The 17,084-nt window shown below is 32.8% G+C and overlaps 1 protein-coding gene across 1 annotated transcript in view; it reads left to right on the forward strand.

Moving 5' to 3' along the window:
• LOC140434425 (transmembrane protein 198) overlaps positions 1 to 17,084 on the forward strand; it is a 149,175-nt gene that overhangs the window by 119,126 nt on the left and 12,965 nt on the right. Inside the window, exons 4-5 of the mRNA XM_072522686.1 lie at positions 2,015 to 2,125; positions 14,977 to 15,204. Coding sequence (XP_072378787.1) covers positions 2,015 to 2,125; positions 14,977 to 15,204 — 339 coding nt within the window. The remainder of the gene's footprint in view (positions 1 to 2,014; positions 2,126 to 14,976; positions 15,205 to 17,084) is intronic.

Genomic DNA, 17,084 nt, shown 5'->3' on the forward strand with positions numbered 1-17,084 from the left:
TATAAAAGTCATAAAAAATGCCTCTGGTGTCAAGAAGAAAATACTATAATAGAGTGATAAATAAGTTTTACTTTAAATCATGAATGTGTCGCTTGTGTGAGTCCATTTTAAAAAGAGGTAAAAAGAAATAAATTAGACTTACTCACAATCAATTTAATTTTACTACCCAAGACGACCGGTTTCGCTTTCTAAAATTTGCAAAGCATCATCAGGTCAGTAGTACAAAGTAAATTAAATGCTGAAATTATAAAAAGCCCATATTAGGGTGCTGTCTTATAAGGATATAGATCAAAAAAGTTATAGATCAAAAAAAGGTTTTAGTAATTATGCCAATATTACATGTCTGTGTTTATTAATATGCATAAAATTGCTTTAGCAGACAAAGTAACAGCCCACAAATTGGTAAGAGAAAAAAATCTGTTTTTTGCATTGCATCTGCATTGTAATAAATTAGAAATAAACAAAATACTACTTACATTCCGGTACAAGAATTTCTATATAGTGATTGGTGATACATAGTTCAAACTATCCTGTATTACTGATAATGAGTGATCTTCGGCCAATGTTGTAACTGTCTGACAACTTAGGAGGAAGTTTCTTGAGGGGAGGGATGTTAACAGATGATATAGGAGTAAGGTATATGTTATTGTTTGTTGAAAGAAAATGTGATGTTTAATATTATTTAAATTATTAAAGTTATTTATATTTATTAAAGGGATATATTTTGAAATGTATGTTAAATTATTGAAAATTTTTATACAGAAAGAGGACAGTTATATGACAATGAATGAAAGTACTTGTACTAGTTTGTGGGTGTGCAATTTCTTTGACTTGTAATTATCAACCTTTGAATAAAAGCATTTAATTTCTGCTAGGCAGAGAATTGTGATGTCAAATGTTAAAATAATAAATTAAAACACAATTAGGGACAAACAGAACACAATTAACAGGACAAAACAAACATAAAACTTTAAAAAAGGGGGCTTATAGGCACTACATTACTTGCTAGGAGAGGAATTGGGTTTTTTAGTATTTTAAGAGGTAAATTTGACAGGCTTATGTAGGTTAAAGTGTGACAGTTCTTCTTCTATTTCTAAAGTTAACTAGTTTTTGAAGCTAACAGACCTTAGTAGTTAAACAATTAAATGAAATTGAAAATGTAAGCTAATGTGTATAATATTGGCATACTCATTTGATTGTGAGTAAGTTTTACTTTATATATTTTCCAAATTATTTAAAACAACCAGGATTTTGCAAAAAAACACTGGCGGTGGTCATATACGACCGCCTGGGCACTAGCGACTTACTGTCCTTAGCGATTGAGTCCTTGGTTTCGTGTGGCTTAATTCGAGTTTTTGCTGTTTATGGCCATTTAATTGCCAAGTGTTCCGCAGTATCAAAAGCTTTCTTAAAGTCTACAAAAGCTGCATATATCGAGATCTATATTCATTTGGTTTATCGATTGGGATTTTCACAAGTGATCACTGATGCTAGATCCCTTTCTAAATCCTGGCTGTTCTCGAACCTGGTATCTATCTAATTTTGTTTTTCAACCTGTTTGTCGACCTGTTTTTTAAACATATTTCAAAAGTTTTTTTCTTAATATTTTATTAGTAACTACAAAATTCTCATTAATACGCAAGGTTCGCATGCCACCGCGGTCTTTACACGTTTCAAAAGCCATTCTAAACCGTTGGCAAGTAGAAAACGAAAATTTGGTCGAATGCACGGCGATTGTATATGACCGCCATGGCATATAGAAATTTACACGCGCCGGTAGTATACGACCGCCGCGGCAGCCAACCTGTTAATCAACCATCATTGTTGAACAATATAAATGTGAAACATTCTGAGAATCCAGTTTCTTTTAGATTTGTCTCTAAATAGCACATATTAAAATAGTAAATAGTTAAGTTTTAAAATGGATTATTGTTCCGGTAAAATATAAAAAAGAAACATGTTAGAATTTATGATTTTAAAACAGACTGCTTTATTTATTTATTTATTTTTTCAGGATACCGATGCTTCAAAACCGTAATGTTTCTGACAGGATTTATTTTTGCATCCAGTATAGTTTATTTAATTTGTCAACAAGGAGATCTCATGCCGACATATGGAAATGAAGGTAACATTTTTTTCTTATAAATCTACTAACTAATACTTAATTCTAACGCTAAATATACAATAGATTACTAAGTAGTCTATTGTGTATTTTAAAAAATACGTACGTTCGTGTTAATAATGTTCCGGTCGGCAAACTTAAAATTATCTGCCAAAATAAACAGTACTGAAATCTAGAACACTGAACAATTGCTTACGGAAGTTGCATGTGTCATAATCTACTTGTCATTAGACGCCACCTTGACATTACGTTACGATTAAAATCTTTATCGTCAACGTTCTTTCAATGGAAGAAAAAGTTTTTTTAAGTAGCCATTATTTTCAGTCGTAAAATAAAAAGAAGCTAAAAGTTAAAAGTCCCCAGTTAAATGAAAATATCAACAAAAGTTTAATAAAGCCGGATTCCGTAGAATTGGTCCCGTAGCATGGTCGAGACATGAATAATTCCGATTTGCAAATGATACTGTCGTAATAGCTAAATGTTTGAAAGTTCTACAGCGTATGATTGACAGATTAATATATATTAGTGAGGAAAATGACCTATCTCTCATAAAAAAGACAATAAATGGTCATCACAAAAACTCAATCACATCGACAAACAATATATAAAGAACAAATAAAGAGTCCAAGTATAAATATAAAAAGTTCAAACTGTTCTTCGTGTTATTCTATGAAATGGACACATGGGCATTCTTCTTCTTATTATACACTCCATTGCTGGAGGTTTACATTCATTAGATCAAAATCTTCCTTTTACTGCGCTGCTCTTGCTAATAATTGTTGAACATTCAAGCCTTTCCAAGCTCTGATATTTGGAAGCCATGATATTGCTCTTTTGCCTACGCCTCTGTAGCCTCGTATTTTTCTTTCAGTTTTTAGTCTTAGCAAGTTATATTTGTCATTCTATTATGTGACTTAGTTACAGGATCTTTCTTTTCTTAATCTTCTTCCTCATTATAAGCAATTATGTTTGTTTATTGGCGGATTAATACCTTTATGAAAAGTTGTCACTCCATCTTTTGTGTGGTTATTCTATTCTTTTATTCTATCTTGTGTCCATTCATTTATACACTGTACGTTACATTTTCTTCTAATGTCTTCACTTCTCTTTCGATCACTCAGCGTATTTCCTGTAATTCTTATCACTACCTACTATCATCTCTGCCGTTTCCAGTAGCCTTTGCGTTGTGGTTATGTCGAGTCTTGTTTCTGAGGCATATGTCATTATTGGTCTTACACTGGCTTTATAAATTCTTGACTTTATCTCAGTGTTAATGTGTATGTGCCATATAGTGTTATTAATTCATCCTGCCAGTCTACATGCTTTTATACTTGATCTCTCACTCATTTGTCCAGGTCTCCATAGCTGGACAGTGTAATTCCCAGGTATTTTATTTCCATTACTTGTTCAATACTGATGCCATCAATTTCTATTTTATATCTGGTTGGTTCTTTGCTGACTACTATTGTTTTAGTTTTCTGAGATGAGATTGTCATCTTAAATTGTTTTGCTCTTATGTTAAATCTGTGGACTAGTCTTTGCAGACTATCTTCATCTTGGGCTATTGCGTCGTCTGCGCAACAGAGTATTTTTATTTTTTTGTTTTCCATTCTGTATCCTCTTCCTTTGAGCATGGGGCTCAATAATGAGTTTTTCTTAATCGTTATTATTAATTCAAGCTGGCTTTTTGTTGTTCTGAGCATTCTGCGATAGAACCACATTTCAAAGAGTTCTACGCGTCTCATGGTATTTAATTTTACATCACTGCCCACGCCTAAACTATGTACAGAAGGACTAATAACTCTTAATTCGAACATATAAGCTTAGCTTTCAGTTGCAGATAATTTGCTTCCATTTGGTGTATATTTTTTTTGGTCTGCTCAATTCGTGTTTTTATTTCTATATCTGGATCCCACTTGTCATATGGTTCTACTCCTAAGTATCTAAATTTGTAAACTTCTAGTTGGACGTTATTTAGATAAATGTTACATTTTCTATTACTTACTCTGTGTAATAATATTGCATAAGTCTTCTATTCTTTCTGTCATCAGTACGGTATCGTCAGCATTTCTGATATTATAAACATGCATTCTTTGAATATGCGTTCAGAGTATAAGTTAAAGAGCAATAGAGATACGAAAAAGCCTTGTCGAGCATATCTTTATGCGGATGTTTTTAGTGGTATTGTCGAAATATGTTAAGGATACTGGTTCCAGTAAAGGTTTTTAATTATGTGAGGTCTTTTCCTTCTAATTTCAGCTTCTGTAATTCATCGAATAATTTTTTATAATGTACTCGATCAAAAGCCTTCCCGTAATATGTAAAGTACAAATATTCTTTTTTTTTATCAAACCATTTCTGAATTCAGTTTGTGTTAAAAAAAGAGCCTCTCTTTCTAAATACTATTTCATACTTTCTATAGGTACGATTCTGTATGGTCTCCAAGAATATTTTTAGTAAGTGATTCATTAAGCTAATAAGCCTGAATTCGTCGTATTTGCAGAAGCTAGCTTTCTTTGGCATATTTGTCAATTCTACTTCTTTGACTTCACGGCTTTTTTAGATGTTATTACAGATGTATCACTAGTTTTATATTGTTAACAACCAGTAGTTTGAGAATATCTATTTCTACTGGGCTACAAGTTTTCCTGATAGTTGCATAATTTATAGCATGTGTAACTTCTGTGTTTAGGATTAGAGATTCTTCCATTTCCCACGTCGGTATCGGCATCTGCTCCAATTCCGATATGTTATCCACCATTGATTTTTCTATAAATTCCTCCATTATTGTTGGAATGGGTATATTATATTTTTTGTTACTGTAAGTTTCTTTAAATTTTTTATGGAGGTTGAATGTATCATATTTACTATCTAAACATGTCGTTTATCCACACATTTCGTTTATCCACTTTTCCTTTGCTTCTTATTGTTATATCCTTTGGTTTGTTAGTCCTTTGGATTTTTGTTTAATTTTGTATTGCTTTTGTTTTTTTTTTCTCCCCTCCAATGTTCCAAAATGTCTTCCGTCATCCATTTTTTCCGTTTCGTATTTTCTTCATTCTTTAGTTCTTCTATTTGTATTCCGACTATCGTATTTTTTATGATTTTTCATGCATCTTCTACTTCTTTACCTCTTATTATATTATTTGTTTTCCTTAGTTCGCCGTTAAGGTTAATTGTTACTTTTTCTTTAATTATTTTGTTACGCAGTACTTTAATATTGGATTTTTTGGTTTCATTCGTGTTATTATTTTTAGTTTGTATCTACAGTCCCTGTTTAATTTATTACTTACTTGGCAAATTCTAGTTTTCTGTGTTTTATAATCAATTATAATTATAACTAGGTTAGCAATAAGTAAGAAACATATTTATTGAACAAAAACAACGTAAATTATTACAATATTTTGCTATACCATTAATATTTTGTTAAGCCACCCTTGGTTTTAAGCAGTGCAGCCACTCTCCTAGGCATGCTGTTTATGCATTCTCCTGCGATTTCTGTTAAATTTTTGTAAATGGAAAATGATTCTTTCTATCACTTGAACCTTGTTGGTAATTATTTCCTTGGCTAACTCTCTTTTTAAGCACTCCCAGACATTTTCAATGGGGTTCTTGTCTGGTGAGTTGCCGGGTCATGCTAAGAGCGGAATTTCCTGTTCTAACAAAAAATTTTTGATACTTTAAGCCATATGGCAGGGTGCTCCATCCTGAATAAATATCTTATGGTTGTTACCAAACCATTCGTTCACTTGTGTAACCAATCTTGTCTCCAAAACCCTTTTATATTGGTCGTGTCGCATGGTTCCTTCTACAATATAGAAACGTCCTATACCTTTGCCACTAATCACCGACCATATCATTACTGAGGTGGGATGTTTCATCTCAGCATCCTGCTTTTTTCAACTTATTTCTTAAATGTCTATGGATGGCCTTTCTGGGTGTTACAGCTAAATATTTTAAAATTCGTTACGCCCTGAGGGTGACTTATTCTTATTAAGTGCTGTATTCTAATAGGGCAGTAATAGACGAGATTTCCTTAACACAAAGATCTTTAGATTTACCCATCTAAAAATTTCAATCGAAGATAAATTGTCTTGATTTATGATTAAGAATAAACCAAAATCAAAAGTAACACTATTATGTAATAATGTCATACTTACTAGTGCAAATTTTACATAAGCTGACCACAAATAATGTTTTAAGTAAAAAAACACAAAATGTAAAACAATTAGTTACTCCACACTTTGATCACATTCTACAGTCATCTGTAAATTTTTGACAATTCTAAGAAAAATTTATACCATTTTCTACGTAACTATGTACCCAATAGTTATACAACCCATTCAACACCTTAGTATCCAAGTGAACATACTTTCAGTGCGATTGATTGAAATCAAAATTCAATAAATTGAGCAGGGACTGTAAGTTTGATAACCGGATTATGGTCTGGGTAGGTTCTTGCTTCTGAATATGACTTAAATCTACGATTAATCAGAAAAACAACGATTTGATCTCTTACAAGTTGTATGTTGATCTCTTTGTAGTCTTGAGATGATTTATAGGTATAGATTCGTTTGGGAAACACTTTAAACCACGTGTTTGATATTACATATTCTTCTTTTTGACGAAATTGTATTAATCGATTGACTTTGTTATGGCTGTGCCCAGTTCATATCCTCCAATAATATGGTTTATTTTTCATTGCCAATTTTGCCTAGTTACAAGTTGCCTAGTATAAGGTTCGTGGTCTTTCTTGAGGCGCTTTATGAAGGTCATTTAGGTCATCAAGGGAAAATACAAGGAAGAGAAAGGAGACGTATCTTTTGGTTGAACCTGTTATGTTGTTGTTGAGAGCCTGGTTTGGATGTAATTTTATTGAATTGTTCAGAGCGATGGTATAGAAATGGGGATTGCTTGATTGTCATCCTTCTAAGAGAGGATGGCACGCAAAGAAGAATAAATAATCTTATCTAAAAAAAATCGACAAATGTTTCTTCGTGAGTCTATAAACCTCCGGTTGTTCAATAAAAAAGAGAAATATTTCTGTATATTCGATCAATTATGGTAGGATCGGCAAAAAACTATATAATCTGAAGCCTGAACTGCATCGTAAATGAATAAAAATGTAGTCAATAAAAGAGATATTATATTTTTGTATTTTATGGAAAATGTCGTTTGCAGTCTTTATTTAAAATGATAGTAGATGATTTAAATAACGTAATATTTTATCGTTTATGTTAGGTTCATTATATCCATCGTCTATTCACCATAGTTAAATTACCACAATTTTTCAATTGACGCCATTTATCAGGTTTATGGTTAATGTTTGTTGTTGGCTTTGTTATGAAAAAGTCAACAGCACATTACGTTTGAACCGAAGCCAAGGGGTCAGAAATGAGGTCGCTAAAAAGCGTTTATCGTGATATAGTGAGCTCGAAATTGTTACTCCTAAACGCATAAATTTTATTCATTTAACGGGTTGACTAAGGACAGAAATGCAACGTTTATACAGCAGTCTGCAGAGGTTTCCGAACATGGTACGGAAGTTTTTTATTAATGAGTCAAAATTTCATTATGAATGAATATGCATGTAGATTTATTTATTCAAAGCACTAATGCTAGAGAGGTAGGCTGGTATTAATAAATTTACAGGGTGCGGCAAACTTTAGTCTCTAAGGATTGTCTTCGTGTTCGTAGAAATAAGAGTTATTATAGCATTATACTATTTGATATGTCTCTAAATACTGGGTAGAACGAAATCAAGACTATAATGTTTGAAATATATTTTTACTGGTATCCTTGTTAGAAATATGCTCATTAAAAATAATTACTATAGTTTTCATATTCTGTTATACGTAACCAACGTATATTACAGCTCTAGTAAGGGCTCAAACTTACCCAGTCTGCTTTACCCGTTGATCCTCTCCATTGTAAATACAGAGTGTTTCAAAAAAAGGTAACCCCGTCTCTAGGGTAGGTAAAAAACTGAAAAATAATTGGGGTTTGCTTAGTAAAAAATTTTTGTAACGCCATCCGTTTTCAAGATACAGGGCGTTGAAGAAAAAAAAATTTTACGCATTTTTTATGATTTTGCCGAAACTACTGGCAACATTGTAATGCAATTTTATACGAATATGTTTTGGAAGCTGATACATCCCATGAATTTGTTTTTATATCTAATTCTCATAGAGGGCGCTAGTTATACGGATCGTACTAATTATTAGTCAATATAACTTTTTTAAAAGTATAATTATTAATCAAAATTTCAAGTAAACTTAAACATCATTCAATTTTACACGAAAAAGGTACTCTTGGTAAAACTCGATACTGTGTACCGTTTTCGGAATATTTTGATTTGAAAATTATGAGGTAATAATTGATGCTGGTAGTAATGATAAAGTTCTAATAGGTATACCTCTATTTTCTCCAAGTGGGCCATGGAAATCTGACATTTATTGATTGTTATGACGATAAATTAACAATAATTAGAGTTTTGAAACCTTGTTATTTGTAAAATCAAATCAAAATGTACTCAAATGTTGAATACACTGACATGTTATTAACCTTAGGCAAATGTTTAGGATGTTCTAGTGCAGCTGTGACACGTTATGCAGAAAAGTTTCGTTGAAGAAACTTACCAAGTAAAAAAACATTTAGAGCCGTTGAACGACGTTGTCGAGAAACTGGGAATGTGAGACCAAATAAAATAAATTCTGGTAGACCAAGAACAACAAGAACAATTAATAAAGAAAATAATATTTTAAATTTACTTGATCAAGATCCAACAGTTAGCGTAAGGAATATAGCAAGACAAACAAATACTTCTTCTTCAAGTACTTGGCGGATACTGAAAGAACAGCAATTACATCCTTATCATTACAGACAAGTCCAAGAGCTCTTGCCAGATGATCTACCGGTTAGAGTGGATTTTTGTGAAACATTGCAACAAAGGACAGCCCACAATGCAAATTTTTTAAAATGCATTCTTTTTACGGACAAGGTCACCTTTACGCGACAAGGTATGTTTAACTCCCATAATGCATACTACTGGTGTGATGAGAATCCACGAGTCAAAAGGGTATCACATTACCAACACTCATTTAAAGTTAATGTTTGGGCAGCAACTTTAAGTAACAAATTAATAGGTTATCATATTCTACCTGGAAATTTAAATGGTGATATGTATCTTGATTTTTTAAATAATTCCTTATTCGAGATATTAGAAGATTTAACGCTAAACGAGCAAAGATCTTTATTTTTTATGCACGATGGAGCTCCACCACACTTTGATAGAAGGTGTCGTAATTGGTTGAGTAATTATTTTCCGAATCGATGGATTGGTAGAGGTGCAGAAGCTCCGATTCATTGGCCTCCTCGGTCATGCGATTTTAACCCTTTGGACTACGCAGTTTGGTCGTATATTAAGGAAAAAGTCTATGCTACAGAGGTAAATTCACGCCAAGAATTGGAAGAAAGAATTCAACGTCAATTTAATGACATCATAGCTGATCCCCTATCGTTTAGAAGGTTAATGGAATCTTTAGAAAAAAGAATAGACTTGTGTATTCTCGAAAACGCAGGGCATTTTGAACACTTACTGTAATTGAATTTTATTTTATGTTCTTAGTCATTAATTTAATTTTCTTCTTGTGAGTTTTGTTTAATTACTAACTATTTTATACCAGCATAATTATTACTTCATAATTTTCAAATCAAAATATTCCGAAAACGGTACACAGTATCGAGTTTTACCAAGAGTACCTTTGTCGTGTAAAATTAAATGATGTTTAAGTTTACTTGAAATTTTGATTAATAATTATACTCTTAAAAAAGTTATATTGACTAATACTTAGTACGATCCGTGTAACTAGCGCCCTCTATGAGAATCAGATATAAAAACAAATTAATGGGATGTATCAGCTACCAAAACATATTCGTATAAAATTTCATTACAATGTTGCCAGTAGTTTCGGCAAAATCATAAAAAAGTCGTAAAATTTTTTTTTCTTCAACGCCCTGTATCTTTAAAACGGATGGCGTTACAAAAATTTTTTACTAAGCAAACCCCAAATATTTTTCAGTTTTTTACTTACCCTAGAGACGGGGTTACCTTTTTTTTTGAAACACCCTGTATATGTTTTTATTTTTTGTATGTTTTCTTTAATAGTCCAGTCGTCAGAGATTCCCCCTGAAAACCCCCTCGTAGAGGGGAAATGGAAAACATCGATTTACCACGAATCTGTACGCTGTAGAAAAAATATTTTAAACAACAAATGTAGCTGAGATAATTTTGTACAAAAATGTTTCTATGTTCTATTTGTGTAGAATGTCAGTTTCGCGCGAGAAATAATTTTTTTAAATAAAATTTTATTAACTCAACGGTAAAAATTTGACATCTTTCGACTAGAGTGTCCTATCGACAAAAATTACCATGGATTTTAAAGGTGAAAAGTGCAGCTTTATTATGCAATTATTTGTATTTTGCCGCAAATGAAGTCCGTTTCTATTAGTCTAAAGATCCCAGCGTAAGATCACTGCGTCCATAACCCATAACGTAGGTAATCAAACTCAAATTTTTAGATGCATTTAAAATTAGGAGAATACATTGATTGTCAGTCAAAAAATGGCCGCAAATATTTTTAATTCAATTAATACTAATTAATTTTTGAGCAAAACTTTTATTTTGTTCATTTATTTTTTAACTAAAATACGCTGCTCATGACGTATATGCATGTTTTTATATCAAATTAAAGTTAATTTTTTTTAATATGATGATATAGAAGGTTGCCTGAGAAAAATGTTCGCAAATTAGAGTTGCCAGCTGTTAAAAACGCAAGGTATCAAACATAAAGTAAAAGACAGATATTTATGCGCAACGCCACTCGTTTGAAGAGTCTGTTGTGTGAGTTTTTAAAGCATGCGTCGATACCAACGATGTAATATTTTAAGGATGGAACATATTGATATTTTTACATGTAGCTGATCAACGACTGAACTGACATCCCAAAATTGACATTCTCAGCAAAATTCAGCTTGTTCGTATGATTTTATGAGGTTTAACGGCATTTTCGTCTCTGACGACTGGATTAATAATATTCCTCTGAGTATTTTTTTGTAGAAATATTTTAAGCGTGTAGCTTAATAAGGATAGTGTTCTGTACTGGAAATATTATGTCGCATGTACTATCTTTAGTATGCCAAAGATGGATATCAACCATCCTTCACTAGTTCTAAATTTTCTTGTATCTCTCTGTCATCGTCATTCTGTATTCTTTCAATCATTTAAGTTTATCATTGATGTAACAATAAAACACTGAAAACTTTGTTTTCAAAACTTCCACAAAATTTATTTTAAATTCTCACTTGAGAAAGGCAATCAGCCGAAACGGCTGTAGTGATAAGAGTTTAAAATAAATTTTGTGGAAGTTTTGAAAACAAAGTTTTCAGTGTTTTATTGTTACATAAAATGAATTTCCATCAAGTAACGGTCGAATCCATCAATTATTTATCATTGATGTCTGCAATGAATTTACCGTCATCATTTTTGACTATTTACAATGCCCTTGTTTTTTAGTATGTGCAAATACCTTCATTTTTTTATGCTCATTAAAATTTCTCGAGTTTTCTGTTATATTACTCATACTACAAGGCGAAAAGCTCTGGTTCGTTCAGAAAAATATTCCCATGAGATTTTTTTCCATTATCACCTTCAAAAGATAGCCCAAAATAAGATTCAAAAGGTCGCCCAGAAAAAAAGTTAAATTTTTTTTAAACAATTTTTTTAAAACAAGTAACAATCAATTTTTTTGGTCCGGACAAATTTTTTTTGAATTATCAAGTTCAAACTTTGTTCTGTCATTCCCCGATAAGTATTTTGGGCTTATTTCATTTTAGAACATTGTTTTTAATCGTTAATAAAGCGCTTAAGCTAGGATCGGCGCTCAGACTGCGACACGTATAAGACAGAAACAAGATCTATGACACAAATTTTCTCTCCCTACTTGAGCAACCGGAGCTTCAGAGTTCGAATAGGACATGTCCTGTCCAAACTCGGTATCCCGGATTCTGGAGTACCACATGTAGCAGTCCTGTCACCCCTGCTGTACTTAATATTTACCGCAGACGTTCCCAGAATACTAGGAACACTATTAAGCCTTTATGCCGACGACACTGCAATAGCGGCCAAGCACCGAAATGTAGACATAGCAGTTAAGAACCTGCAAACAGCGATAGATGAAATCGAGGAATGGAGTATCAGATCAGAGGCCAAAAACTCTGATAAAACGCAAGCGGTGCCATTCACAAAGAAATTTCAGCAACCAGAGGAACAATTTACTGTACAGAACAATCCCATCGAGTGGAAAAGCGAGGCAAAATACCTGGAAGTCATCATGGATAAAGGACTTAATTTAAAAAGCACGTATACGCCACAGTGTAAAAATCCAATATGGCTAAAGTATGCATCAGAGGACTCACAGGTAGAAAAAGCAAACTAACAAAAACCAAAATGAACAGTATCATTCTACCGATACTTACATGTGCATCTCTTGCATGAGGACACACCTGTAACACTACAAAGAAGAGGATTCAAGTTACAACAGCTTTACAGTTTACAACAGAGATTCAGTTTACAACAGCTGCCTAAGAGAAGCTGTCAACATCCCAACATATGTAGCAGAACGCTTCATATTCAGGGAACTACAACAGGTCAGGATGGCGGAAATAATGAAGGATAGAATCAGGACAAAATTCGCAAAACTGGAAAACCACCCTAGTCCCACACTGCGAAAGATCATGAGATACGACGCTTTCCACCGTTGGAAACATAAACGGCCTAAACAACAAATAGCGGACTAAATAAAAGCGAAGTCAAACAAAATAAAAAGTGGTGAGGAAAACAAGATAAATACGGGAGGAAAAATCAAACAAAGAAACCATCAAAATCACCAGAGAGAAAACAAAAACCCCCGAAAGAAAAATATACTAACCAACAGAGGATAGTTTGTAGCTCTAATTATTCAACAAACACTGAAAATCGCCGCACTGTGTGGGCCCCAAGGGGGTAAGGACTAAAGGAACAACAATAGGATCTTTTACATAGACATCCTACAAAAAAATTAACAAAGAATATAAAAAAGGGCAAAAAAAATTAAAAAACTAACAAAAACCCGGCGAAAGCCAACCAAAAAAAAATAAACAAAAAACCCGGGCATGTAGGGCCCAATTACTTGAGCACCAATTCTCCGAACCGAAAGTAGTCCAAAGCGGAGACTTGAATCCCAAGCAAGCAATTTTTTAGATTAGCGGACAAGGCACTAGGGGATTACAGGAACAAAGTGCGTCACGCTGTCCTGAATTTGAATCGGTTAGATCTTAATCTGTTTGAGCTCTTATTACCCAGGACTCTCATATGAAGAGCATTTTGCTGATAGCTGTGCCCCTATCGCGCATCAGAGTGCTATAGGGGGGAAAGGGATGGTCTGGAGCATTGGAGCGCGGTGGAGTGACTCCTGTTTTTACTCGAGTTAATACACCTCGCTTCAATGAATGGTTACAACCGAACGTAATTCTAATAGGCGATCATTTGAACCTTACTTTAATTAATCTCATAAAAGCGATTATGCAAAAAAATCTCATGGGAATATTTTTCCGAACGAACCCGAGCTTTTCGCCTTATTTCAATGTATTGGTCTCTGAATTAGTTTTTTTGGCCCCCTATATATCTATTGCTATTTTTCTTTCTTGTTTTTTATATTGTTATTTATTTCTCGTCTCTTCCATTAATAAAAACTTCTGAAGTCATCCACGTCTGTTTTTGATTTTATCTTTTCTGGTTGTAGAATTTCTTTCTCTTTCTTTAATAGTGAATTTTGTATGTTGCACCAATCTTAATAGACATTTTCTGATGTTCTGATTACTTCCTTTCGATGTATCGATGTTTCTTCAATTGGTTAACATCTGTTCCGGAATATGCCTTTACAGTTTTAATCGAATTTATCTATTTTGGTAAATCTGATTTCTAACTGGATGATGCAGTAGTAAGGCAATAAATCTATTTGGTATACCGAAGCAGATTTTTTATGTACATTATAAAGAATATTCTGGAATAAAACTGTCTTTCTCTTTTGCTTACCAATGACAAGAAGTTGACGTTTATAAAGGACCGTCTCTTTACGTCTTTATCGCGTTAAAATCGGAAAAGCATGCTTCATCAATAGTAGCCGCTGGGAACCATTATATAAACATTTGAATTAACAGATACAAAATGTTTGCAAAAGAAGTAAAATTTTCGCCATTTGATTTTTTAGTTGTTTATTGTAATATTGATATTCCAAGTACACTGAAAAATCAAAGATTTTATATGAAAAATGAAATAACATGTTCATAACATGGTGTAATGCTAAAAATATGTATCCCTGAATATTCTGAAGTTGACTATTTTTTGTGAGAAACTGAAAGATAAATCATTACCACTCTGATCAATTTATTCGATGTTAAATGCCACATTGTTTAAATTTATTAGAATCTAGATCAAACATTCCTATGGAATTAGGAATTATTATTAAAGACAGTGCAAAATGCACATTCAGTTTTTAAATTAGCAATAATAATTAAATTACAGATTTAATCTATCGTTTGTTATAAATAGTTATACCTACTAAACTTGATTTAAAAAGAGATTTATTTTATTAAGTGACTTAAAAAAAAGTATGTATTACGAGCAAAACTGATATATTAATGCCTTTAAGTGCTTCCAGCACTGTTCGAGTACTATTACGTGCAGGCAATAACGTTTATTTATCACTGTTAATACATAAATAACATTTTAATACTGATTAATAAAATTATTTTAGGTGTGTCGTTACTGGCCGGTGTCCTCTTCGGTCTGATCACCATGTTGGTACAATACGTCGGTTTGTTCATGAGCGGTTTACATACTGGTGTCTTATTGGGACTTGCAGGACTCTTCACGGCGGACCACTTCGTGGAAACATCACCCAAAGGATCTGTCTGGTTGTGTGTAGGCGTATTATTGTGTTCGGCGCTGACAGTTGCTATTTTTAATTTATATTTTAGAAAAAGTAAGTATTTTTTAATAACGAATATTGCACATAAAAACAAATATTAAATTAATATGCAAAGTTGCAAAGTATACTCGAATTTAAGTTCTTCTACTTCTGCTGTTTACTTCTTCTTTTGGTGTTACTCGTAGGACCAGCACTATATTTTCATTTTAAATAAAACCTTCCCAAGAATATTAAAGCTTTTTCATTTTCATTCATCTCATTTAGTTCTGACTTATAATTTTGTGGATCAATGTAGCTTAATATCGTCAAATTGAGTGGGAAACTAAAAAACTTTTGAGTGATCAAATGACGGGGTTTAAATTGAAGTGTAGAGAACGAAAGAACGGACATAAATTAGAATATAAGTTAAATATTGTTTAGTTCTTCTTCTTCCATCTAGGAATTAAAAGTCTTACCTATTACTCTTCACAACTGTATTACGACTTACTTGGTCTTCACATATCTCTTTCGCCTCTTACAATGTAATTGTTGTCTATATTAGATTGTTGTTTCTTTATAAACATTTAACTCTTCTTAGAAAATTCATTTCTGCTGCTTGTATTATAGTCTACATGACTGTAAATTTATAGAATTGAATTTTTGTGGCTTTCCTTGTTTTATTATTTAATGTTCTATTTATTATACTATACGGGGTGTTTCACGACGAGCTTACACTATCCATATATCGGAAACTGCTTACACCATATTTATGAAAATTTTGTTTGTGAGGATAACAAGTTGCATGAGGATATTGCATATCTATTATATATGATAGAGAATGATGTGTGCATGGTTTCTTATTCCGCTATTTTTGGTATACTCTTGTTGGTGACTTTTTTAAGTATTGACAACCATAGCCTGCTAGATTCTGCTTCGTTGATTTTTCTATTTTTCATTTCTATTTCTTATGCAACACACAACACACGTTCACTAAACATTCTACACACATACAAACATTTACAGCACATATTAACAATACTGAAAATTTAGAATGATCAGAGTTTGATTGGCGAGTCAACCATGGCGAAAACATCTACCCTCACATGTTTATCAGTCAAATGTATCTGTTGCCTATAACACTGTGGGCAAAAGTGAATCAACCTCCAATTTTGTTGACATGACATAACTTTGTCCATCTGAGTGCCAAAATACAGTCGCGTTCCCCCAGTGGGACAGATGAAACTGACACAAAGCAGTCCCTACATCTCTTTCTAATATTTCAGGTTTATCGAAAACGTGACCTAAATGACCAATGAGGTCACATGGTCGATAAATTCGGCCCATTAGAAAGAGATACAGGGACTGCTTTTCCTCAGTTTTCTCTATCGCACTGGGGGAACGCGACTGTATGGCAGCAGTCAGCCTATTTGTATTATGTCCATGACTTTGTCAACAATCATGGCGTTTACGGTTATATACACACCATTTTTCAACTAAATTACTTGAGAACGAGAACGATTTCCGGAGTGGAAATCGAAACGTCAAATTTTTTAGGTGAAATGTAATTGTCATTATAATTAATTGTAGCTTATTCCCATATAAACATAGTACTTAACTTACTGTCGCTCTCCATTTTATGTGCAAACTCTTCCCGCTTTTGTGTCTTAGTATTTTGTATGGTCTCTTTAAATAATCTTTTTTGCTTTTTATACCTCCTAAAATTATCTTTATTTTTTTGTCCAAGATATATTTGCAAGAGCTTTTTCTTTAATTGTACTTCCATTTTTGTTGGTTATTCCACGATGCTGTCTATTTTTTTATTATTAGTACTGTATATCCACAAATGTCTCTAGCTACTTAGTATACTGTTTTTTAACATTTTTTTTCCATATACTTTCGATATCTGTATGTTTAGTTTAATTTATGCTCACTAGCTTCTCTGTAAGTCTATCTTG

Source organism: Diabrotica undecimpunctata, chromosome 2, assembly GCF_040954645.1.
Source record: "Diabrotica undecimpunctata isolate CICGRU chromosome 2, icDiaUnde3, whole genome shotgun sequence".
NCBI lineage: Eukaryota > Metazoa > Arthropoda > Insecta > Coleoptera > Chrysomelidae > Diabrotica > Diabrotica undecimpunctata.